The sequence below is a fragment of the Acanthopagrus latus genome, chromosome 4, assembly GCF_904848185.1.
Source record: "Acanthopagrus latus isolate v.2019 chromosome 4, fAcaLat1.1, whole genome shotgun sequence".
Classification (NCBI taxonomy): Eukaryota; Metazoa; Chordata; class Actinopteri; order Spariformes; family Sparidae; genus Acanthopagrus; species Acanthopagrus latus.
In genome coordinates this window covers 4478360-4498410 of record NC_051042.1, presented here as the reverse complement: position 1 = coordinate 4498410, position 20051 = coordinate 4478360, and the positions used below count along the sequence as shown (strand labels likewise).

Below are 20051 nucleotides of genomic sequence, written 5' to 3'. Positions count from 1 at the left end.
CAGTAGAGCATAAACCTCCATCAAGGCCCAACAGCCCCCTTTAATTCAATCAAGACTAATCCATAATCCTAATCCACCCATAACTGCTTCACCATAATTTACACTCAACTGATTTTGGATCCATGTCAGATTGCACTGACCGACGTCTTTGTCTTGTTAAAGAAAGTCTGAACAATAATCCTGGTTGGGTGCCTTTATCCAAATCTACACTTAAATGTAAACAGGATTTCATCCGAGCTGAGACTTGTTCTCCATACAAGTTTCATGGACAACAGTTTAGTAGATTTTGTGTAATCCTGCTGACAAACCATCAAACAAACAGACATGGATGGCCTCAATTGCGCTTTTACTGAATGACCACTAGGAGGAGACAAAGCTCTGCTCCTTTGATTTGACGACTTGTGGTGTCTTTCTATAGTCACATGCAGTTTGTAAGTTGACTTTGAATAATGTGCTGGTTTTAAGCAAAATCCTTAAGAGTGAAAAAGTCCCTTGCTCTTAAAGATTCTAACTGTAACATTTCTAAGTTACTCTAAAAGTGACAAGACCTTTACAATATTTTGTTGATTTGTGTGTTCACTGTGTTCATTTCCCTAACCCTGCATTTTGGTAAAGGAAGTTTGGTAATCACAACTTTGATTGTGTGCCTTGGTCTGTGTTTTTAATATCATAAATGGACGCTGTTATTCCACACCTAAGTATGGAAGTACAGCTACTCTCTTCCTGCTATTCACTCTTGTTTGATAATAATCTTTTAATCAGGAATTACAGTGTGCAAAACAGTCTTTGGTCGGCTCTCGTGTATTGTTCTGATTGGGATCAAGCTGAAATGCAAATGTCTCATAAAATCTCTTCCTCTTGTATGCTCATGCAGGACATTTGAATATTATATGCACTACATATTATATTATCAAATGTCTTGCAGTGTCAACCTGATGTACAAGTAAAACCAATATGATAATGTATTAATCACACACTTAAACACCATCTCCAGAGGTGCAACTGATGTTAGGAGAGAGGAATAGAGCACTCATGTACTGTATTGGCTCTGCTTCAGTGTATAAGTGTCTGTGTGTGTGTGTGTGTGTGTGTGTGTGTGTGTGTGTGTGTGTGTGTGTGTGTGTGTGTGTGTGTGTGTGTCTGTGTGTGTGTGTGTGTGTGTGTACAGCATGAGTCACCCTACCCGCCTGTGATTGGATGGTAGTTTATGGGTGAGGGAGGGGAGGGAGAGAGAGAGCCTCAGGGGCCGTCTGTCAATCTCTCCCCCACTCCATTCACATATTCATCTGCATGCAGCGTCACAGAGAGACAGGGGAAGTGAGTGAGAGCCTCTCATTCATAAAAAAAAGGAGAGAGAGCGAGAGAGAGAAAGTTCATTCATAAAAAATCTGCACAGTTCTGCTGCGTGTCAGAAAGTTGATGTGGAGGTGAAGCAGCAGTGGAAGCCTGGAGACTGACAGAGAGTGTGTGTGTGTGTGTCGGGAGGATGGGACTGCACTCAGTGTGAGTACAGCGGAGCAGACTGGACTTCAGACTGCACAGGACACCGCAACGGTGAGTTGAATCTACCGAAACGTACTCTTGGCATCTAATCTAATAATCTGAGGACACAACACACAAGATGCTTAGAAGATTACCCTTATTTCATCTGAAAAAATGTGAAACTTTATCCTTTATTTCTGCTCTAATCTCTAATCTGATCTGCCTTATCAGTGTGTAATAACCCATTTTTATTTTTCGTGGCAGGTTTTTCTTTTTTACTTTGTCCCAGTGCTCTTCTCTGTCCAATTCCCAGATTATGAGAGAGCGAACCTTACCCAGGATCAAATCACAGACAGGACTCTTACCAGGTAGCTCATCAGTTGTCTGGTCATTACACATGCCTGTGTGGATGAAAATCACTGTGCTGCGTCTGATTCCAACACGTCTTTCGTTATCTACAGGCATGCTGAAGCGCAGCAAGTACAGCCGTCTGCGCAACGATTCCCTGACGTCCCTGGAGGATCGGCCCCTGAAGAGGGACCTTTGCTTGGACTCTGATTTCGCCCAGCTGGATCCAGGGGCGCCTACCCACCATGGGCCCTCCACCCTGAGGGACTTCATCCCCCGCATGGCCAACATCCGATTGCAAAGTCCAGTTTCCCTGCGGGCCCTGAGGGGACAGACAGCTGGACCCACTGACAGACCCTTGTCCACGACAGAGTGGGGCTCGGGGCCCGATCAGAGATTTTGTAGCCAACCTTCCCTCAATGTCCCCCTATCCACTGGACCCTCGGCTCTGAGCTGCACAAGAAGACCCATCACCCTGCACCGGATGGCTAGCCTCCCCAGCTGTCCTACCTGCTCGCAACACAGAGACGGTTTGTGCTGTTTGAAGACTTCCTCTGCAGCGAACAGAGCGGTCCACCATCACATCAAGGTACCTGACAATACACCAGTGACAGTGCATGATTACATACAGAGAAATTGGACTTGTGTTGCAAACTGCAGCCGAGAGTGTGTTTGAGGCTACTTTGCCTGATTAATCTTCTTTTTTTTCACTTTTGATGATTTGCCTAAGCTCATGACCTCATCTTCAGGGTCCCAGCAGAGAGTTGAGGCGGATTAATTCCTACCTTTGGCGACACAAACACACACATGAATTCAGGACACACACACAAATTCACACTCCATCACCACCACACTCACTTTCATACATTCACCCCCTCCCTCTCAGATAGAGCTTCCTGTGTAGGCAGTAGTGACTCATCCTGGCTCCTCTCTAGATCTGCTCTGCTTCTGTGTGTGTGTGTGTGTGTGTGTGTGTGTGTGTGTGTGTGTGTGTGTGTGTGTGTGTGTGTGTGTGTGTGTGTGTGTGTGTGTGTGTGTGTGTGTGTGTGTGTGATTGTATCTGGTATCGGCAGAGCCCATGCTGTCCTAAAACCGGAGGTGTGTCCGCATGGGTGATTAGGAGCAGGGCCTGTGGACGGACTGTCTGATTGTCCTCTATAAACAAGCACACACATACATTACACTTCCTCCCCCCCTCCCATACACACACACACACACACACACACGTATTGATTTAAGTCTGGTCCATCAATGGATTTACTCATCTTGCCTCCAGCCTCTAGTGTCTGCTCTACTGAAGCTCATGGCCAATGGAAGTGAGGCTGGCTGAAGTTTATTCGGGCACATGGCCTAAATATTGTCTGACGCATTAACTAACCTTTGATTCTCTTCATATCCTCACAATCAATCAAAAGGTGCAAAACTAACGATTAAGTGCAGACTTGCATGCTATGGACAGACCTCTCCACAGTTTTGACCTAAGAGCAGCAGAAATGACTGTGTAAGGAGTGACTGCCACATGTGAAGAACCTGCAACTACTTTCTAACAGTCGCAGAGAGAAAATATAGTTGTCATGTGTTCAGCTGGGTGCGTGCCTCAAGGGATGGAAATATTGGTCAGTCAGTTGGTCCACACTCATGCACACCACAGGATTAGGGGCCACTGTGCTCAGTGATTCCCTGATTGTTCCCTATACATGCATGCGTGCGGTAGAATAAGAAAACACATATAAAACATGCTGAATTTAGAAGAAGGCTCAAGCAATTAAGAATCTGTCATTGTCAGCCTTTCACAAAGTTTATAAAGGAACTCAACAACTCACAAAACTGAGCGATTTTTGAAGGGAGTCTGGGGACTTTCTCCCCTTCAACTCCTGTTGTTGACTGTGGTTGGTGTGGCTGCTTTAAACCAAGAATATGTTGGTGTTCTAGTTTAAAGTCTGCTGTAGTGCCAAGTGTTCTCAAAATGTTGTAAATTATTGTTAATAATGATCAGATACATGTTTTGCCGAACATTCAAATTAATACAAAAACACACGGATGACCCCTCAGCACCAACTTTGACCGTCTTCCTGTGTCCCTGTTACTGTAGCGCCACCAAGAGACTGACATGTCTGTTTTGTAGCGACTTCCTGTTTCTCTACAACTATTGGCTGGATTTCAATGAAATTTGGTGCAGATAACTACATTGCCCCGAGGATGGATCCTAATGACTTAATGAAATATCGCAACATCTACTTGATAGACTGGCACCAATTTTTTTTGCAGACACTCATGGGTCCCAGACGAGGGATCTTAATGAATCTTGTGATCCCCGGACATCGTGAGGTTTCGTGTCCGAGTCTCAGCAACAACTACAGATTAAGTTTAAATTTGAAAGAATTGTTACAGGATAAATGGTAACAATTTGGTAAATCTTACATTTTCAAGTTTCAAGATTAACTTAATTAATTTTAGAACACAAGATTGTATAATAAACTCCAGTATCCAATGTCAAGTGTGATAGCCCTGTATCACTCTAAGTTTTAAATCGCCCTTAACCGCTTCACTATAATTTGTATCTCATCAAACGTAGTATCGACATCAAATTGAATTCTTCTAGGTCAGCCACATAAATATGACTATGATTTTTTTCATCAAGATCCAGGTATTATTCCCAGAGGAATGAATGACAGTGTTCAAAGAATTAAAAGCCCTGTCTCACTATGTTAAAGAATGTCAGGAAAAAAAACTATATTCCTGAACTGATGATTAATGATCAATCACAAAGTTGAACTTTTCATGGTGGAGTGTGGCAGATGAGTTCAGGAGTCTCACAGCATGAGGAAAACAGCTGCTCTGTAGTCTGGTGGCACAGCAGTCGATACCTCTGTATCTTTTCCCAGAATGCAAATCTTAATCGTGTGCCATTATTAATTTCTCATAGTTTGACACATGAATAAATACCTGAAGAATTAATGACATTTAGCCTCACCTGTACTGTTGTTTTATTTTAATAAAACAACATGTTAGCACACCAGCAGGCTAACCTAAGATGGTGAACATTTCTACCTGCTACACATCAACATGCACTGGTGTTTTTTATTATATGGACGCACATGCATGTATTGTTGCCGCACAAAGCTTCGACTGTGGCTCTGAAATAAAAGCATTTTTGTTTTTTAGTTTTTCCTTTTTCATGATGTAAAAGGGGAACATGCTGGTACATCTATAGACACTAAAGATACTGAAAGACAACATTTCAGGAAAGAGAAACAAAGGTGCATATTTTGCTATTTCCCAAGTGGATTAATACAGTGATCTCTAAACTTTTCTGCACCAACATGAATAATATACCAATAATCTTAGATAGCTGAGGTCATCGCCTGGCCACAACAGACACAGTTAGCTGTCATCTGCAAATGTTTCAGAGCAAGTGAACAGCTTGTGTTATGGTTTGATCTCATATCTCAGTTCCTTGAAGACATCCTTGATGGTTATTCTGTCCAGTTGCCAACAATATAACACTTTTTCTCTGACATTAGAAAATAAGGTCTATGTTCTGTGTAATAATTCTAAATCTAGTGTCACACTTCAATGTGGTTCAATCCGTCCGATCATTTCCAGGATTTTTGGCTTGTGATCCCTTAAAATTCAAATGCAACAAATGCATGTGCAAGTGCACATTGTATATACTGTTTATATGGGTCATGAGCACTTCAGCTCTACTACAGAATGATATTCCTACTAACCTTTTCAACTGGCATTTTGGTAAGTGAAATCAATATAAAATTTAAAAAAAGAAGAAGAAGAAAGAAATGTTTTTTTCTTTTTTCTTTTTCTTTTTTTCCTTTCCTGTTAGTCTCCTAACAGGCTGTCTGATTTACATTGAGGAGTAGAAGGATGTAAACATGCCTAAATGAGCACTTTGTTTTACACTACAGTCAGTGTGTAACTGGTGTTTTGTTGTGTTTTTCCTCCTGTCCTTGTAGTACATGGGGAGTGTTGAGGTGACCCAGTCCATGAGAACTCTCGACTTTGACACGAGAATGCAAGTCACACGGTAGTAGGACCTTCCACCACACACACACACACACACACACACACACACACACACACACACACACACACACACACACACACACACACACACACACACACACACAATTATGCTGGGATAAATGAAAACATACAGTATATCTGTCTGCCGACATGGCCTCTTAATGAAACTAAGCATGCAAAAGCTGATGTTTTGCTGAAAAGAGGAAGCTGCATATTTGCCAAACAAGTCATGTGTGGCTTATTTAAAAATGTTTCAAAGGGGGAAATCAAATTAAACAGATAATGTTTCATAAACCGGGGCTTTCTCCTTAGCATTTGATATCGACATCCTAGAGCAGGATGCCAAAAGCACCGATGGACACAGTAACCTCTGTTCACAACAACGCTGCTGAATGATGGGGCAGAAAATCCAATTAGATGAATTTCCTCCTAATGAGCTCTCGTAGTCTTATTAAGAGAGAGAGAGAGAGAGAGGAAGAGGGAGACAGACCTCCATCCATTACAAACAATTTTTTCTGGAGGAGAAGAAAAGCAATTTCTGGAAAAATGTGTTGCTTTGTAGATAGTGGGATTCTACGAATGTGTGTGTCTGTGTGTGTGTGTGTGTGTGTGTGTGTGTGTGTGTGTGTGTGTGTGTGTGCTTTGACCTCTCCGACCTGATGGTCAACCAAAACAGTATTTCATTTTCATTATTTTTCATGCGTTTTTTTAAAAATGTTTTGTGTAATTTATCTGTGTTTTATATATGTAGATAACCTTATGACGTTAATGTTAACATTAATGTTAAGAATAAAAATCTTTGTAATAAGCATTAGTTAAGAAGTAAATTGAATCTTGGAAGAGTTAGTATCCAATAAAGACAAAACAAAAAACAAACAACAAAAAAACCCACAGTGCCTTGAAACTACTTTTCAAAATAAATTATCTTGTGACCCTTTGGAAGGAGACCAAACACTGTAATCAAACAGTAGCTGTAGTAAAACCAGCTGCAGAAAGGACCTGGATGCAGGACTGAAGGTACACAGGGTGAAAGTTACACAGTGTCACATTAAAGGAGCGCTGTGTAGATTTTGGGCAGACATTTTAATCGGGCGAGAAAGATCCTGATTGGAAAGGCTGATTGTGTTTTATCGTCACCCCATTTATCATCTTAAGACCACCAAGATTTATCTTGTGATCCTTTGAAAAGAGACCAACTATGTGATAATATACCTCACGATACAGGAGCAGCACCGTAGCTACCTTACATATTTTTATTTGGTTGCACTTTGTAACATCTATCATATCATCAATTATATTTTCAATTATATTAAGCAATTATATAATATTGAAAATGGCACATTTATAGTTCATTAAACTTTAGTTAGTTCAGTGTTAACAAACAATTAAATGCTTTATAAACTATTTACAATTGTTTTTTGGAAAGTTGCAGTTGATGTTTTTAACCATCACAGTTGCCTAATAAATGTTTTATGAACCATTTCATTGTTTCTTAACATTGAAAATACTTTACTAAATCTCATTAACTGTACATTACCCATTTATTAAAGATGGTTATTATTAAGTGTTACCCATATTCATAAGTTCTTTTTAGCAAAGAAACAAGTCTGAATAAGTCGGAATTGGCCATATTTGTTACCTGTCTTCTTCTTCTTCTTCTTCTTCTTCTTCTTCTTCTTCTTCTTCTTCTTCTTCTTCTTCTTCTTCTTCTTCATCCCAAAGAAACAAAGGCAGAAAGTCAAACCAGGATGAAAATTACAAAATTAAACAAGAAATTGTAACCACTCTTTAATTTCCCTCTGAAATGTGGTGGAATACAAATAGAAAGTAGCTTAAAATAGAATTTATAATTGCTCTTTGGTACTGTACTTGAATGAATGTATTTAGTTACATTCACTTCTTCATAGTGTGCTACTTTTTAGTGTAACATTCCTGGATATCTTAAGCAGATAAACTGCAGAGGAGCTTCTTGTACTGAAGTTTCCTTCCTCTCATATTCTCACATGTAGTCACATGTCAGCTCGGCACACTGGACACATTTACAAAGGTGTCTCTGTATTTTGTGTGTGTGTGTGTGTGTGTGTGTGTGTGTACCCATTCATAATCTGTGTTTGTATGTGCAGAGAGGCAATCAGCAGGCTGTGTGAGAGGACATCAGCCAAGACAGCAGTGAAAAGTAAAAGGGTAGGGCACACACACGCAAGCACACGCACGCACACACACACACCAGTGTAGTCAGATTAAATAACTCAGATTTGTGTCCCCAGCCTGTTTGTAAGTCGCCGTCTGCTGTTCTGGGTCAAATCAACCTCCAGTTCTCTGGAAGGAGGATCATCCTGGCTGTCTCCACCGACAGTATGACTCTGATTGCGGCATCCTCCTTACAGGTGACAGCTTCAACAGGCTTAATCACATCCTAACTGTCACAAACACACATCTGGATTGTGGAGTAAAAAAAAAAACAACCTTCCATTGCTTCTGTATTTTCTTCTCTCTTCTGTTCCTCAGAAGATCGCCCATCACCCCATGCAGGCCATTTCATTTGCCTCAGGAGGAGACCCGGTACGTTCATTTTCTCAATATCACACATGTACGTTCCAGGGACACAAACACACACAATACCCAAGCCCATGTATCTATGGACTCCCCAAGATACAAGATACAGACCACATTTGTGCCGACAACCTCCTTCCAGCACAATGAATCCTCATTCCTTATGTCACGTCTGAGAAACTCAGGAGGATCTTCAATAAACATCATATACTGGTTCACTTCAAACCTACCAACACACAGAGGCAGAAACTTATCCATCCTAAGGACAAAACATGGAGGCATAAAATAATGTACTTTATGCTGTTCAATGCAGCCAGGACTGCACACATTTGTACACTGGGAGCAAAACAACCTCTTCATAAACGAATGGCACAACACAAGAGGGTAACTCCTCAGGTCAAGTCTGCTGTTCACTTAAATCTGAAGGAGAAAAATCATTCCTTTGAGGACAACAATCGGTGCGTTCACATGACGCTCAAGAAAACCCAATTACTGGGTTAGTCCGCCTATGATTGGATTTTTAAGATGCATGTATACACCTTAGTCTGACTAAAATTGGACTGGATCGGATTTGTCATAGTCGGATTAAAACACCTAGATTATTTGATTGATAGTCGCATTACTCCTGCATGTATATGCTCCATCAGATCAGATTGGATTTTTGCATTCTGCGCAGGCTCAAGATTTTTTTCCTGGGGCCTTAAGCCGGAAGTAGAGGGACGGCAACGGTGGCTGCTTTCCTCTTCCGGAGGAAAGCAGCCACCGTCTTCCTCGCTCTTCGCACGGCATCTTTCTCGAATGTCGAGGCAGAGTTTGTTGTTGCTGGTGACGTAAAGAGGCCAGCCGGAGGTGGCTCTACTACCACTAGTTGAAATGTGTACAGCGCCACCTATTGTACCTATTGTACATGTGCATGTAAACACAGAGTGTAAACATCTTGGTAAGAGAAGACAGTTGGTTTGAAAGAGGAGTAAAGCAATCCATTGATGTCGAACTGGAATGACCATCTCTGAACAAAGGAGGTCGACTTTGACGTTGCTTATCACCCACCCACACTGAGTTCCCTCCTTAGACAGAGTAACAACCATTCACACCGAGGCTCACCTAACTCGAGCAACCCAACGGATCACAAGTCACTCTGATACTCAGAGCTCACACTTGTCAGTAAGGACTTTGCACAAACACATACAAACACAATGAGTAATTTGATTTAATTTGATTAGTGATTAATTTGCTGCCATGTGAGGATTGAATTATTTTCCAACCCAACTCTTGAGCCTGCTGTACTTTCAATTGGTGGTGTGAGGTCAGCGAAAGGGACATTCTTGACTGGAGCGATAAAAGTAAGAGTTACTCACTTTAACTGCACTTCAATGCAAGAATGACAGACTTATATTAAACTATTGCACAAAATATGACTGGCCATGATGAGTTCTGTAGTCCTGAGACCCAGAAATCAGTTAGCATTTTAGTGCTAGTAATAGTTATCGTGAAGTAAGACACTTAGCGGTTGTGACGTTTAAGTCATGTGACCACAGGGTAGTTACGCCGCTTTGAATATCACTAAAGTGCTGATCATCTGTAAAGATAATCTTGCTGAACAAAATATGTCAGTATCATAAATGTATGTCTGTCTATTTTAGGCAATAATCAAAGTTTCAATTAAAAATGTTCCTAAGTTTTTTATTGAGGGAACCATGGTGATGCTAACTTCAGGGTTAGCCTAAAAAAAATACGTCAACGCTGCATTTGTTTTGTTTTGTTTTGTTTCAAACACTTTTCATGAATGTATCTTCGTTGTCTGCATCTAAAATACTATAATATCGTATAATATTAACATGGTGCAACATTTTCTGTATTACATGAGTTCTCTGATGTATTGTAGAGATGTCTGATGAAGAATTTCTCTCCTGTTTCAGTTTGGTTGTGTTGTTTTTTGCATCATGTTTTCCCATTATTGATCATTATCAAAGATTAGAAAGTTGACCTGAAAACAATTTTAAGGATTTCGCACAAAGAAGATAAACTTTTATTCAAGGAATATCAAAATGTTCATGCAGACTCGGGGTTGTATGTGCACATTGTCACTGATAAACCTCCTGACATCACTGTTGTACAGCAGTTTATAACCTGTCAGTCTGATTGGTCTGCGATCTGTAATCAGCCTTTTGATTCATCATTTTGCAGCATGTGTAATTATTGAAAACACAACACACATTCTCAGTGAACGGTCATTCGCGTGTATTCCCTGTTTAATTAGCTCCCTCCCTGTCAGTGGCTCTCTGATAAAAGCAGATTCAGCTGAATATGTTCTACCACAAAGCCTCAGTGGCAGATTGATTTTAATTCCCCTCTGCTATCTTCCACGTGTCCGAGCCAACTCAGCCGAGGCTCAGAGCACGCTGCAAGATTATTTTAGCTAATTAATTAAACAGCGAGCTGTAATCCCATCCATGGCTTCACCACAGAGGAACGTCCCTCCTGTTCTCTCTAATCTTTGGCCAGTGCAACCTCGCGGCAGTAACATGAAATATAACCATGTATCCAGCGTTGGTATTCACTGTTTGTTTGAACTGAAAGAAACACACGGATGTTCATGGACGCTTACCAAAACATATACCAGAGGTGTTTTTTTTGTCAAGCGGGGTTCGGCCTTGATAACTGACATGTCCTGCAGGCTTTTGATTTTGTTTTTTTTTACTTTCACTTGTATTTCAATTTCTGTCACATGTAAGTCATATGGGCATCGAAAAAAGAGCAGGGAAAACAATAAGAGTATTTCCAAAATTTAAAGGTCACATATCATGCTCACATGTTACTGATGTTCTGCACATAGAGTTTATAGTTATTGTTATTTTCAACTCTTTTTAATCCTACAGCTGTGCGACTGACATTATTTAGCTGGTATTATATTTTCATTATTCTCATCTACTTGCATATAATTACGGAAGCCCTAAAGGGCCATGCATTCATGCATTTTAGTTTCCTCCGTTTTCCTGTAATAAGTTATTTTTATTTGTTTTCTCGAGATCTTGAGTTATTATCTCAAAATAATAACTGCCGACAATATAATTAATTGGAGATCTTGAGAAAATGACTGGGATATGATAGGCCTGAGATTTCCATCACATGTAAGTGGCATGGCATGCTGACTGATGCAGATAATATACACATTAACTACATAGCTGACCTGCTACGAGGTTCCGGGCATCTGGTATCCTGGAGACGCCCGGAACCTCGCAGCTGGTCAGCTATGTAGTTAACAACGACATCAGGCCCACCGATATAGCTGAAGCCTTGCTAACCGTTTTTTTAGATCATGCACACTAATGTGTATATTACCTGTAATAGCGAGGCATAATGCTATTTCAGCCTGTGTCAGGCTTTGATTAAAAAGATATGTGACACGGAGATCAATATGCTCCTGCTCCTCTGACACTGCTACACTGAATGATGTTTCCTGCAATGATTTAATTGATTTTATTGTTATCTCGAGATCTCAAGAAAATTATACCGTTATCTCGGGAAGACGGAGGAAATAATATGTATGAATGCATAGCCCTTTAGGGCTTCCGTGCACAATGTATATTTGAATATAGCATCTTGTAATTGCCATCTGTGGCCACAGTGGCCACTGTTCAGCAAAAGTTACATAGTCTGGCTTTAAGTCATGTTTGTTATCATCATTAAAATCACGTCACCTTGTTATTCTCCTAATTTATCTCTCACATTATCCACCGTGGTTGGAAAGTTTTAGGGCTTTTACATAACTGTAATTTAATTTATGTTTGAATTATCTTAACTTACTGATCAAATTCATTATCCACAGTGAATTAAGTGTTTTATTTATTTATTTATTATTCAATTGTGGGACTGTCTCTTCTTTGTCAGTATAACTCTTTGTTGTTATTTTTTTTTCCTTTTCTTTGATTTAAAATTGACTTGAGGGAGTATAAATGAAGGTTGAATGAATGGAAATGAATGAATGAATTTTTCTCTCTGTTTGTTCACAGGACATGACAGATTACATCGCCTATGTTGCCAAAGATCTGTTCAATCAGAGAGGTGAGAGACAGATTCGTTCATCATTATTATGAGCCGGGTTTCCAATGGACTCCTCTCTTCATTGTTTTATTGTATTTATGATGGACCAAACATCTCTCTCTCCTTCTGTCTCTCTGTCAGCGTGTCACATCCTGGAGTGTCCTCAGGGTCGAGCCGGTGAGGTCATCAACAGCATCGGTCACGCCTTCGAGACTCGTTTCCGCCAACTTCTCAACCACACGCCATCGCTGCTCTGCGACAATCCCAGGTTGTCCTTTTGACTACTGCAGCCATCTTACTGGTAGCACACAGTAAAATTAATTGTCCTATTCAATGAACTGTATAGGTCATCTACATTATTTAAGGAGTTCAATTCAGCCATGTCTTACTCTGCATTATCCAGTGATTCTTTTATGAGAGAAACGTTGCTCCAAGTGAAAGTTGAGAACTTCTAGAGTTCCTCAGTCTTAGGTCCCTTCTTCTATTCTGTGACTCTCTGTGCACAGATCAGCAGTCAGACTCTGTCACAAATGGAGCCCAGAGAAGACAACAACAGACCAAAAGGCTGAGCAGAAGGGTGAAGTCAGGGAGCATCGTGACTACTATAATATGATCCCAGGAAAGATGCCACCTGCTGGTGGAACAGAGGACCTGCGGACCACAAGGGCAGAGGACAGTGTTGACCTCCAGCAGGTAAGAGTTGGTTTTAACACCAAAACACAAACAGTGTTCAGTCACTTGAGTTGGAATTCTGTTTTGAACACAGGTGCTCTTCTATTACTCCCCCCTCATCTTCTCTGCCTCCCCCAGGGGCGACACCAGGGATTTTGTGCCCCATGACAAGAAATCTAATTGGGCCCTTGTATAGGCCGATGAAAAAATGTGATGCTCTCTCATATAAAACTATGCATTTTAATGATATTTCTGACGATCATTCACATATTTGTGAAAAGAACAACATGACAGTTGTGTGGTTACTGCTCACTGACTGCATGCAGGTCTAATTTATCTCCACAACTGTAGACTCACAGGTGGTGGCATTGGATTTGGGGCGAGGCTATATGGTTGTTGCGATTTAATCTCCTGATTTCCAGAAAATATAAACATTTCTCTGATTGTACTAAGAGTTGTATTAAGTCACACAGTCTGTACGCACTAGAAATGTTCCTCCTCTGTTGCATGCTCTTTTTATTTCAGAACTGCTTTTATACATGAAAATTATTATGACTGAGGAACCTGCTGCGGCTCAAACTGAGAGACTAGACTCATGGCTGCCTGACTGCCTTCAATCTTTACAACTGCTGACATCAGCTTGAACTGTTCTTAAACTGTGCTAGCTGTGAACTGTGCTCACCTTTCTTTTGAGAGATATGTGTGACGAGTTGTCTTCCCTCTCCTTGCTCTATTTCCCTTTCTGCATTTTCCTTTAGTTTGAGTCTCCCTGACTGTGCTTTCTTGGGGAAAGACATGTCTTAATAAGCAGCAGCCACTCTGCTCGTTGACCTGTTTGGAGATGCATCTTTGCACCTGCAGCTGCAGGGGTGGACTGAACTATTATATATTGTGAGGGGTGAGAGTAAAGTCTCTCATCAGATTTATTCTGCCAATTTTAATTTACTTATGACACTAATTACTTAGAAATAAAAAATAAAATAAATACAACATTTTTATTTCAGGCCTTTCGAGGGCCCCCTCCCCCATTGGGGCCCTGGTGATCAGTCCCACTTTTCCCCCCAGTTAGACGCCCCTGGCCCCCCCATCAGTTTCAACCACATCTCATGGCCTTCGTCCACAGATTGAGTTGCCCAGTTGTCATGGAGATGGATCAGTTGCTTTCACATCAGAGGAATGTTATGATGAAATAATGTCCTAACATATTGATTGAATAGAAACATAGATTATTTATTGTATCACATCCTGTATTTTATAATACAATGATAGCATTTCCACACAAACATATTAAAATGGGCCTAAGAATATAAGGTAATATACTAATACCTACACATATTTCTCTTCAAGAATATACAACAAAATATATTGCATGTACTGTACATTTTGCTAATACACTCGTAATATATACTGAAATGTCTTTAAATTATTACTTAATTTATGTGTGTAATAGATAATATATTTCAACACATATGAATATAATAAGAATTTCAAACTTAAACCTTCGTCGACCCTTTATGTAAGTGTAAAATTTAATTACAAAGTGTAAATACACATATATATTATAAGACTGTATATTGACTGAATGTTTATAAATCACATCTACATATGTAGATATATGGAAAACACATTTCATTTACAAAAAGGGGAAACTTTATCTCCCGAGGAAGACTGTAAAATATGGTTGAAAGCTTCAGAAGCAACAAGTAAGTTGGACCTGGTGTTGATGATTTTGTCGTCTCTCCTTATTCAGGATAAATGTGTTGGTCACCAGTGCTCTCACAACTTGAAAGTGCCTTTTACATCACAATCTATCTCCTGAGTGGAAACAGTAGTTGTCCTCAGTGATTGGTAATAAGGAAGACAGGAAGGGTTCTCGCTCACTTCCCAGAATGATTGTTCCAGTGTGGGAACTGAGTCAGACTTTCCTGTCATGTCTCACCTGTAGGCCATCACTGCTCCCTGAACACACACACACACACACACACACACACACACACACACACACACACACACACACACACACACACACACACAGATCTCTGTCTGGTGTGTGTGACTCATCTGGTGTCGTTGCAGGTTTGTTCTTCTCAGCCTGTGTCACTGTATGAGAACTGCTCCATCACAGAAGAGACTACAGCGCCACCTGCAGGTAAACACCATCAGCACACTTCCAGCACGATTTGAAAGAGTTTGTCTGTAGACATGTACTGTTTTTCACTCTGGTTATGTACATCTGGAAGTGCAGTTTAAAGATTAATTATAGTTCAAAATTATTATTTTAAATTCCATCCTATCCGTGCTGTGTGATTTAAATTAAAACCTGCTCAGGTAAAATAGTGTAATTGACATATTAATTCAAATCTAGGTGTTTGTTTGTCTAGGTGTTGTTTTTTTTTGTTTGTTTTTTACAAATTTGTGCATTTTTCATGAGATAATGCCTAATTTCCATGTTTAAATTTACAAATGTACCATTTTCATGGATATATCTATTAGTTTAAAATTGCTTCGTAATTTATTTTATTTTCACTTTATTCATTTGTTTATTTTACTTTATTGTGTTCTCCTGTAGTGTTTGCCCTTAAGCCACAATCTAAAACAGTACAGAAACAATACCTAACAAAAGCCCATGAATACAACCATCACTTCTACATTATGTAGCTAAATTTGTATGAAAAACCCTATTTGAGTTTAACATTATTAGAGCGGTAGAAGAAGAAATGGTAGCGCCAGCAAGGTTTCCACCTAATGTCATGATTGATAGCAGCTCCAACTTTTCTGTTGAGTCTAAAGAACTGAAGCTGCAGAATTGTTATGAAACTCAACCTGCGCTGAGTCTATTATTTTCCTCAGAGAAGCTCAATTTTAAACTGCCAGTTTAAATTTCAAAGAGTTTGAATTGGAGGTTTAGAACCTGGAACTGATATAAAAGTAGCTTTGGGGGAAGATTAGATTGGATTTTAAGAACAGTCTCGAATTCAAACTGTTAATTTAAAAATGTTTTTAATTATTAGTTGTAACAGAATATTTTTATAACAATAATATAATCCTGGTTTAAAGTTAATCCTGTTTGGAGCCGCCCCACCCTTCTGTTCTGTTTCATTCCTCTTCTGCTGTATCTCCATCAGACTCAGTTGAGTGTGAGGTCAGAACTCAGCAGAGTGCTCCTCTCTCTGAGATCCAGGACCTGATCCAGGAAGAGGGCTGGTTTCATGGCAGGTTGGTAGTTCACATCCCAGTACGTGAATTAACAGCTTTTTCTCTGCTCCTTTCTCACTAACTGTGCTCTTCATCACAGGTTAGGAAGACAGCAAGCGGAGTCACTCCTCACCTGTAATGGGGATTTCCTGGTCAGAGAGAGCAGCTCTGCCTCTGGTCAGTATGTCCTCAGCGGTATGGAGGGAGCCACCGTGCGTCACATGCTGCTGGTTGATCCACATGGACAGGTAGAGCCGTGGTGTTGGATTTCATGTGCACATGCATGAGGGGCAGAGAATGACAGCCATCCGTATGTGATCCCGTTGCCTGTGTGTCTTTGTGTGAGCAGGTGCGGACCCGTGATCAGGTGTTCCTGAGCGTTGGTCACCTGGTGCGTTTCCACATGGAGAACCAGATGCCCATCGTGTCGGGAAGCAGCGAGCTGTGTCTGAAACAGCCAGTCCTGCAAAGACACTAACACACACATCCACATGCAGACTGTAACATGTATATTAAGCCTTCAGCAGCGGTTCTCAACATATATTTTTGGAGCTGAGGCTCAATGTACACAAGCAAGAATGTAACTTAGTACATTTGGTAGGATTTATGAAATGAATAGCTAGTTAAGAAACCATCTCAGTTTAATACATTCGCTTCTATATGACCTACATTAGCAAATGAGAGCAAGAACACTGGCTATTTCTATATAATTTCCCTGTCACCCATTCATCTTCTGACCTAATCAGGCTGGATAGGTTATAAAAATGAAAGCTATTGTTCATGGTCGAGTGCTCAGAGTGAATTAAGGAGTCTCACAGCCTGAGGAAAGAAGCTACTCTGTAGTCTGGCGGTACAGCACCAAAACAAAGATGACTTGTTTTTTTTGTCCACAGGGGGCGCCAAAATGAACAAAACATAAAAGTCCCATGTAGCAGCTTTAAGTACACATGCAAGGTGCTTGTTTGTTTCCATTTTATGCAGATTTATACGTTTACTTTACTTTTAGAGACAAATATTGTACTTTTTGAATAAAGCCCTTAAAAACCCTCAGTGTATAAAGTAGAGCTCAACCTTAAACATCTGCAGCAGTAAAATGTAACATACACATTAATGCACCAGTGATAATAATCAAAGAACAGCAGATATAATAATAAAACACTGACAGGGAACATCCTACTGCATAGTGAGCACTTCTTTTCCTTGAATTCTTACTTGTAGTGGAGTATCTTCACCGTGTGGATCTGAATACTTCTTCCACCACGACCCTCAGCGCCTTTAGCAAGAATGTTTCCTGATTAAAGTAATCAAATTACATATAATGTGTGTACATGTGCAGTGACTTGTTTACTAATATTTTTCTCCCAACATTTGACTAAACAACAAACAACACTTGTGCACGTTGAGCCTCGCCCTGTATTGAGAACAGCTGCTGGTCTGCAGAACATCCTGTCTCTGTCTCTCAGGCTGAATTTGCTGGTGTTTACTCAAAGTTTAAGCACAATCACTGGTGTCGGGAGGAAATTACCAGAATGTTGGCAGACCTTCAGAATCATTTTTTTATAGGCTAAATTTGTCTTGTGTTCATTCATTTTGATTTGTTATTGTTCTGTGTCCCTGTTTCCCATGCTCGACTTTTGAAAAGAACTTTTCAGCGCGCTTGTTTGATACATTATGAGTGTTGAATTCAGCTGCACTTTGTAACCAGTTCAGTCTCAGATTAGCTGTCAAATATGCAAATAGCATCTGTCTTTGGTCCCCATTAAGTGTAATCAAATACATCTTCAGTTGTTTTACAGAATGGATTGTTGCTTTGTCTCTTTTTTCTTTCTTGTGCAACCTCAGACCACAAAAACACAACTTTATTTCTTCTTCTTCGCTAGTGGACCAAACAACTCGCCTCATGACACCTTTAAATGATTTGTCACATCGCAATATTATTATTAAACTGAGGCGATTGAAAGCGTTTTGTTGCCATTTTAGTCACAGTCCAAGTTTAGCTACTATTTACCGTCACTAACTGGTCAGCAATCAGCTTCACAACAGAAATTCAAGTTTAAAGATTCAAGATAATTTTGATTATCATCAAGCAGCCAGAGATGCATAACAAAATCATAATTGTTATCCACTCGTGGTTCTTTTAATAATAATTAAATAACAAATAAATCATAGAAGACTATACTCTTTCCTTTTAAAATAAAAAAAGTTCTTAGACTGCACTGAGATGAGAAAGAGTTGTTATCAAATGTGACCAAAGACACATCAAGTCAAGACCAGCACATACAAACTCACATGATGAGGCGCAGACAGGAGATTTGTACATTTCACTCCAACTCTTCTCCTTTCCTCTACAACTACATGGTGCTTTGACTTTAACGCAACCTCAGTTCTGCACAATATGTGAAGGAGCCGTGTAATGAGAATGACATTATCAAGTCCAATTTAATCCAACAACAATAAAACCTTCATGCAAATCTAACAGAAACAACTTAAAAGCAGGAATCTAGAACCTAGTCTGTAGAGTTTCTTGTTTTCTTATCAAATCTTCACCACAACAGAGAAATGGTGCCACACTGGAAAATCACTAGTTGCTCAGAAATCTGCACTGCTTGCGGCAGCTCAGTGGAACACAGTTAAATGCCTTAGAGATTTATATCTCTCAGGATAATGACTAACATATTAATCTCCACTTGAAACACTCAAGCTCTGCTCTTGATCTTTACTTGTAGTTATGGATTTTTAGTCATGTGAGACCAAAAAATATCTGCCAACAATGAGAAGAAACTCAGCTGACATGATTGTCATGCTGGGTTTCACAGTTACACTGCTCAAAGCACATAATTACACATTCTGTAAGGTGCAGTAAAAAACTAAAATGGTCAGAATTTCTTTTAGTTTAAAGTACATTTTTACATCAGGAAAACATAATAAATTCAGATTATAGCTATACAACTCACAAATATCTATTAATATATAATACACCTATTAATGATAATTTTAAAAGAAATGGCTGTCATAGTTAATAACATAGTTATTTCCTAAAGTTGTTGCTATGACTTCAGTTCATTTGAGCCCACACCTAAATAGAAATGATCTATTTAGGCTTGAAGTAATCCTATTTTTTAACTGTCATTCTTTCAGCCACAAGATGGCGCTATCAGTCTTCACAAGAGCTCTTTCCTCCTCAGCGTTTTTCCAAAACTATTTTTCCTTGATTGGTCGAACAGTCTCTGGCTTAGTTGTCTAAAACTCCCCATTTGTTTATGCACCAACTCCATTCCTTCACTCACATCTTATGTGTCACATGCTCATGATAAAATATGACAAATACATAAATGTCCACCACAGTGAAATCCTGCGTCTCCTTGGTTTGTTCTTGAAACAGATGTGTGTCGTAGAGAGCAGTGAAAATGACTGGTAGTTAACAGTCTATAATAATGGCTGCAACACTTCTCCCTCAGCTTTCAGCAGCCTGTCACTCGCAGATTTGGGTGAAGTTAAAAGATGACTGTGTGCTCAAAGTATGCAGTTGACTGCTCTCGGGCTGTGGCCCTCATCGTCCTCTGAGAGGCTCGGAGGGTCTCGCCCACATTAATCACCCTCAGCTTGTTAGGCTAACCACTGGCAGCTGATGGGGAGAGAAGCAGCTCAGCTCAGGGCTGATACAAACACTGATAGGGCATCTGAAGAAAAACAACACTTGAAGCTTCTCTGTTCAG

General features: G+C 40.0%; 1 protein-coding gene across 2 annotated transcripts; it reads left to right on the top strand.

The window, feature by feature from the left end:
• The first annotated feature begins 1268 nt into the window (after positions 1–1268).
• Positions 1269–18114, top strand: LOC119017692 (SHC-transforming protein 1-like). 2 transcript variants are annotated; one of them, XM_037094559.1, is made up of 14 exons: positions 1269–1554; positions 1747–1850; positions 1944–2419; positions 5802–5872; positions 7995–8055; positions 8139–8258; positions 8383–8433; positions 12438–12489; positions 12610–12736; positions 12975–13161; positions 15217–15289; positions 16266–16356; positions 16436–16583; positions 16685–18114. In XM_037094559.1, exons 2-14 carry the CDS (start codon positions 1799–1801, stop codon positions 16811–16813), a joined length of 1638 nt encoding a protein of 545 aa, XP_036950454.1. In that variant the 5' UTR covers positions 1269–1554; positions 1747–1798; the 3' UTR covers positions 16814–18114. The 2 variants fall into 2 exon arrangements, with proteins under 2 accessions (XP_036950454.1, XP_036950453.1); XM_037094558.1 differs by having other exon boundaries at positions 8380–8433.
• Positions 18115–20051: the final 1937 nt, after the last annotated feature.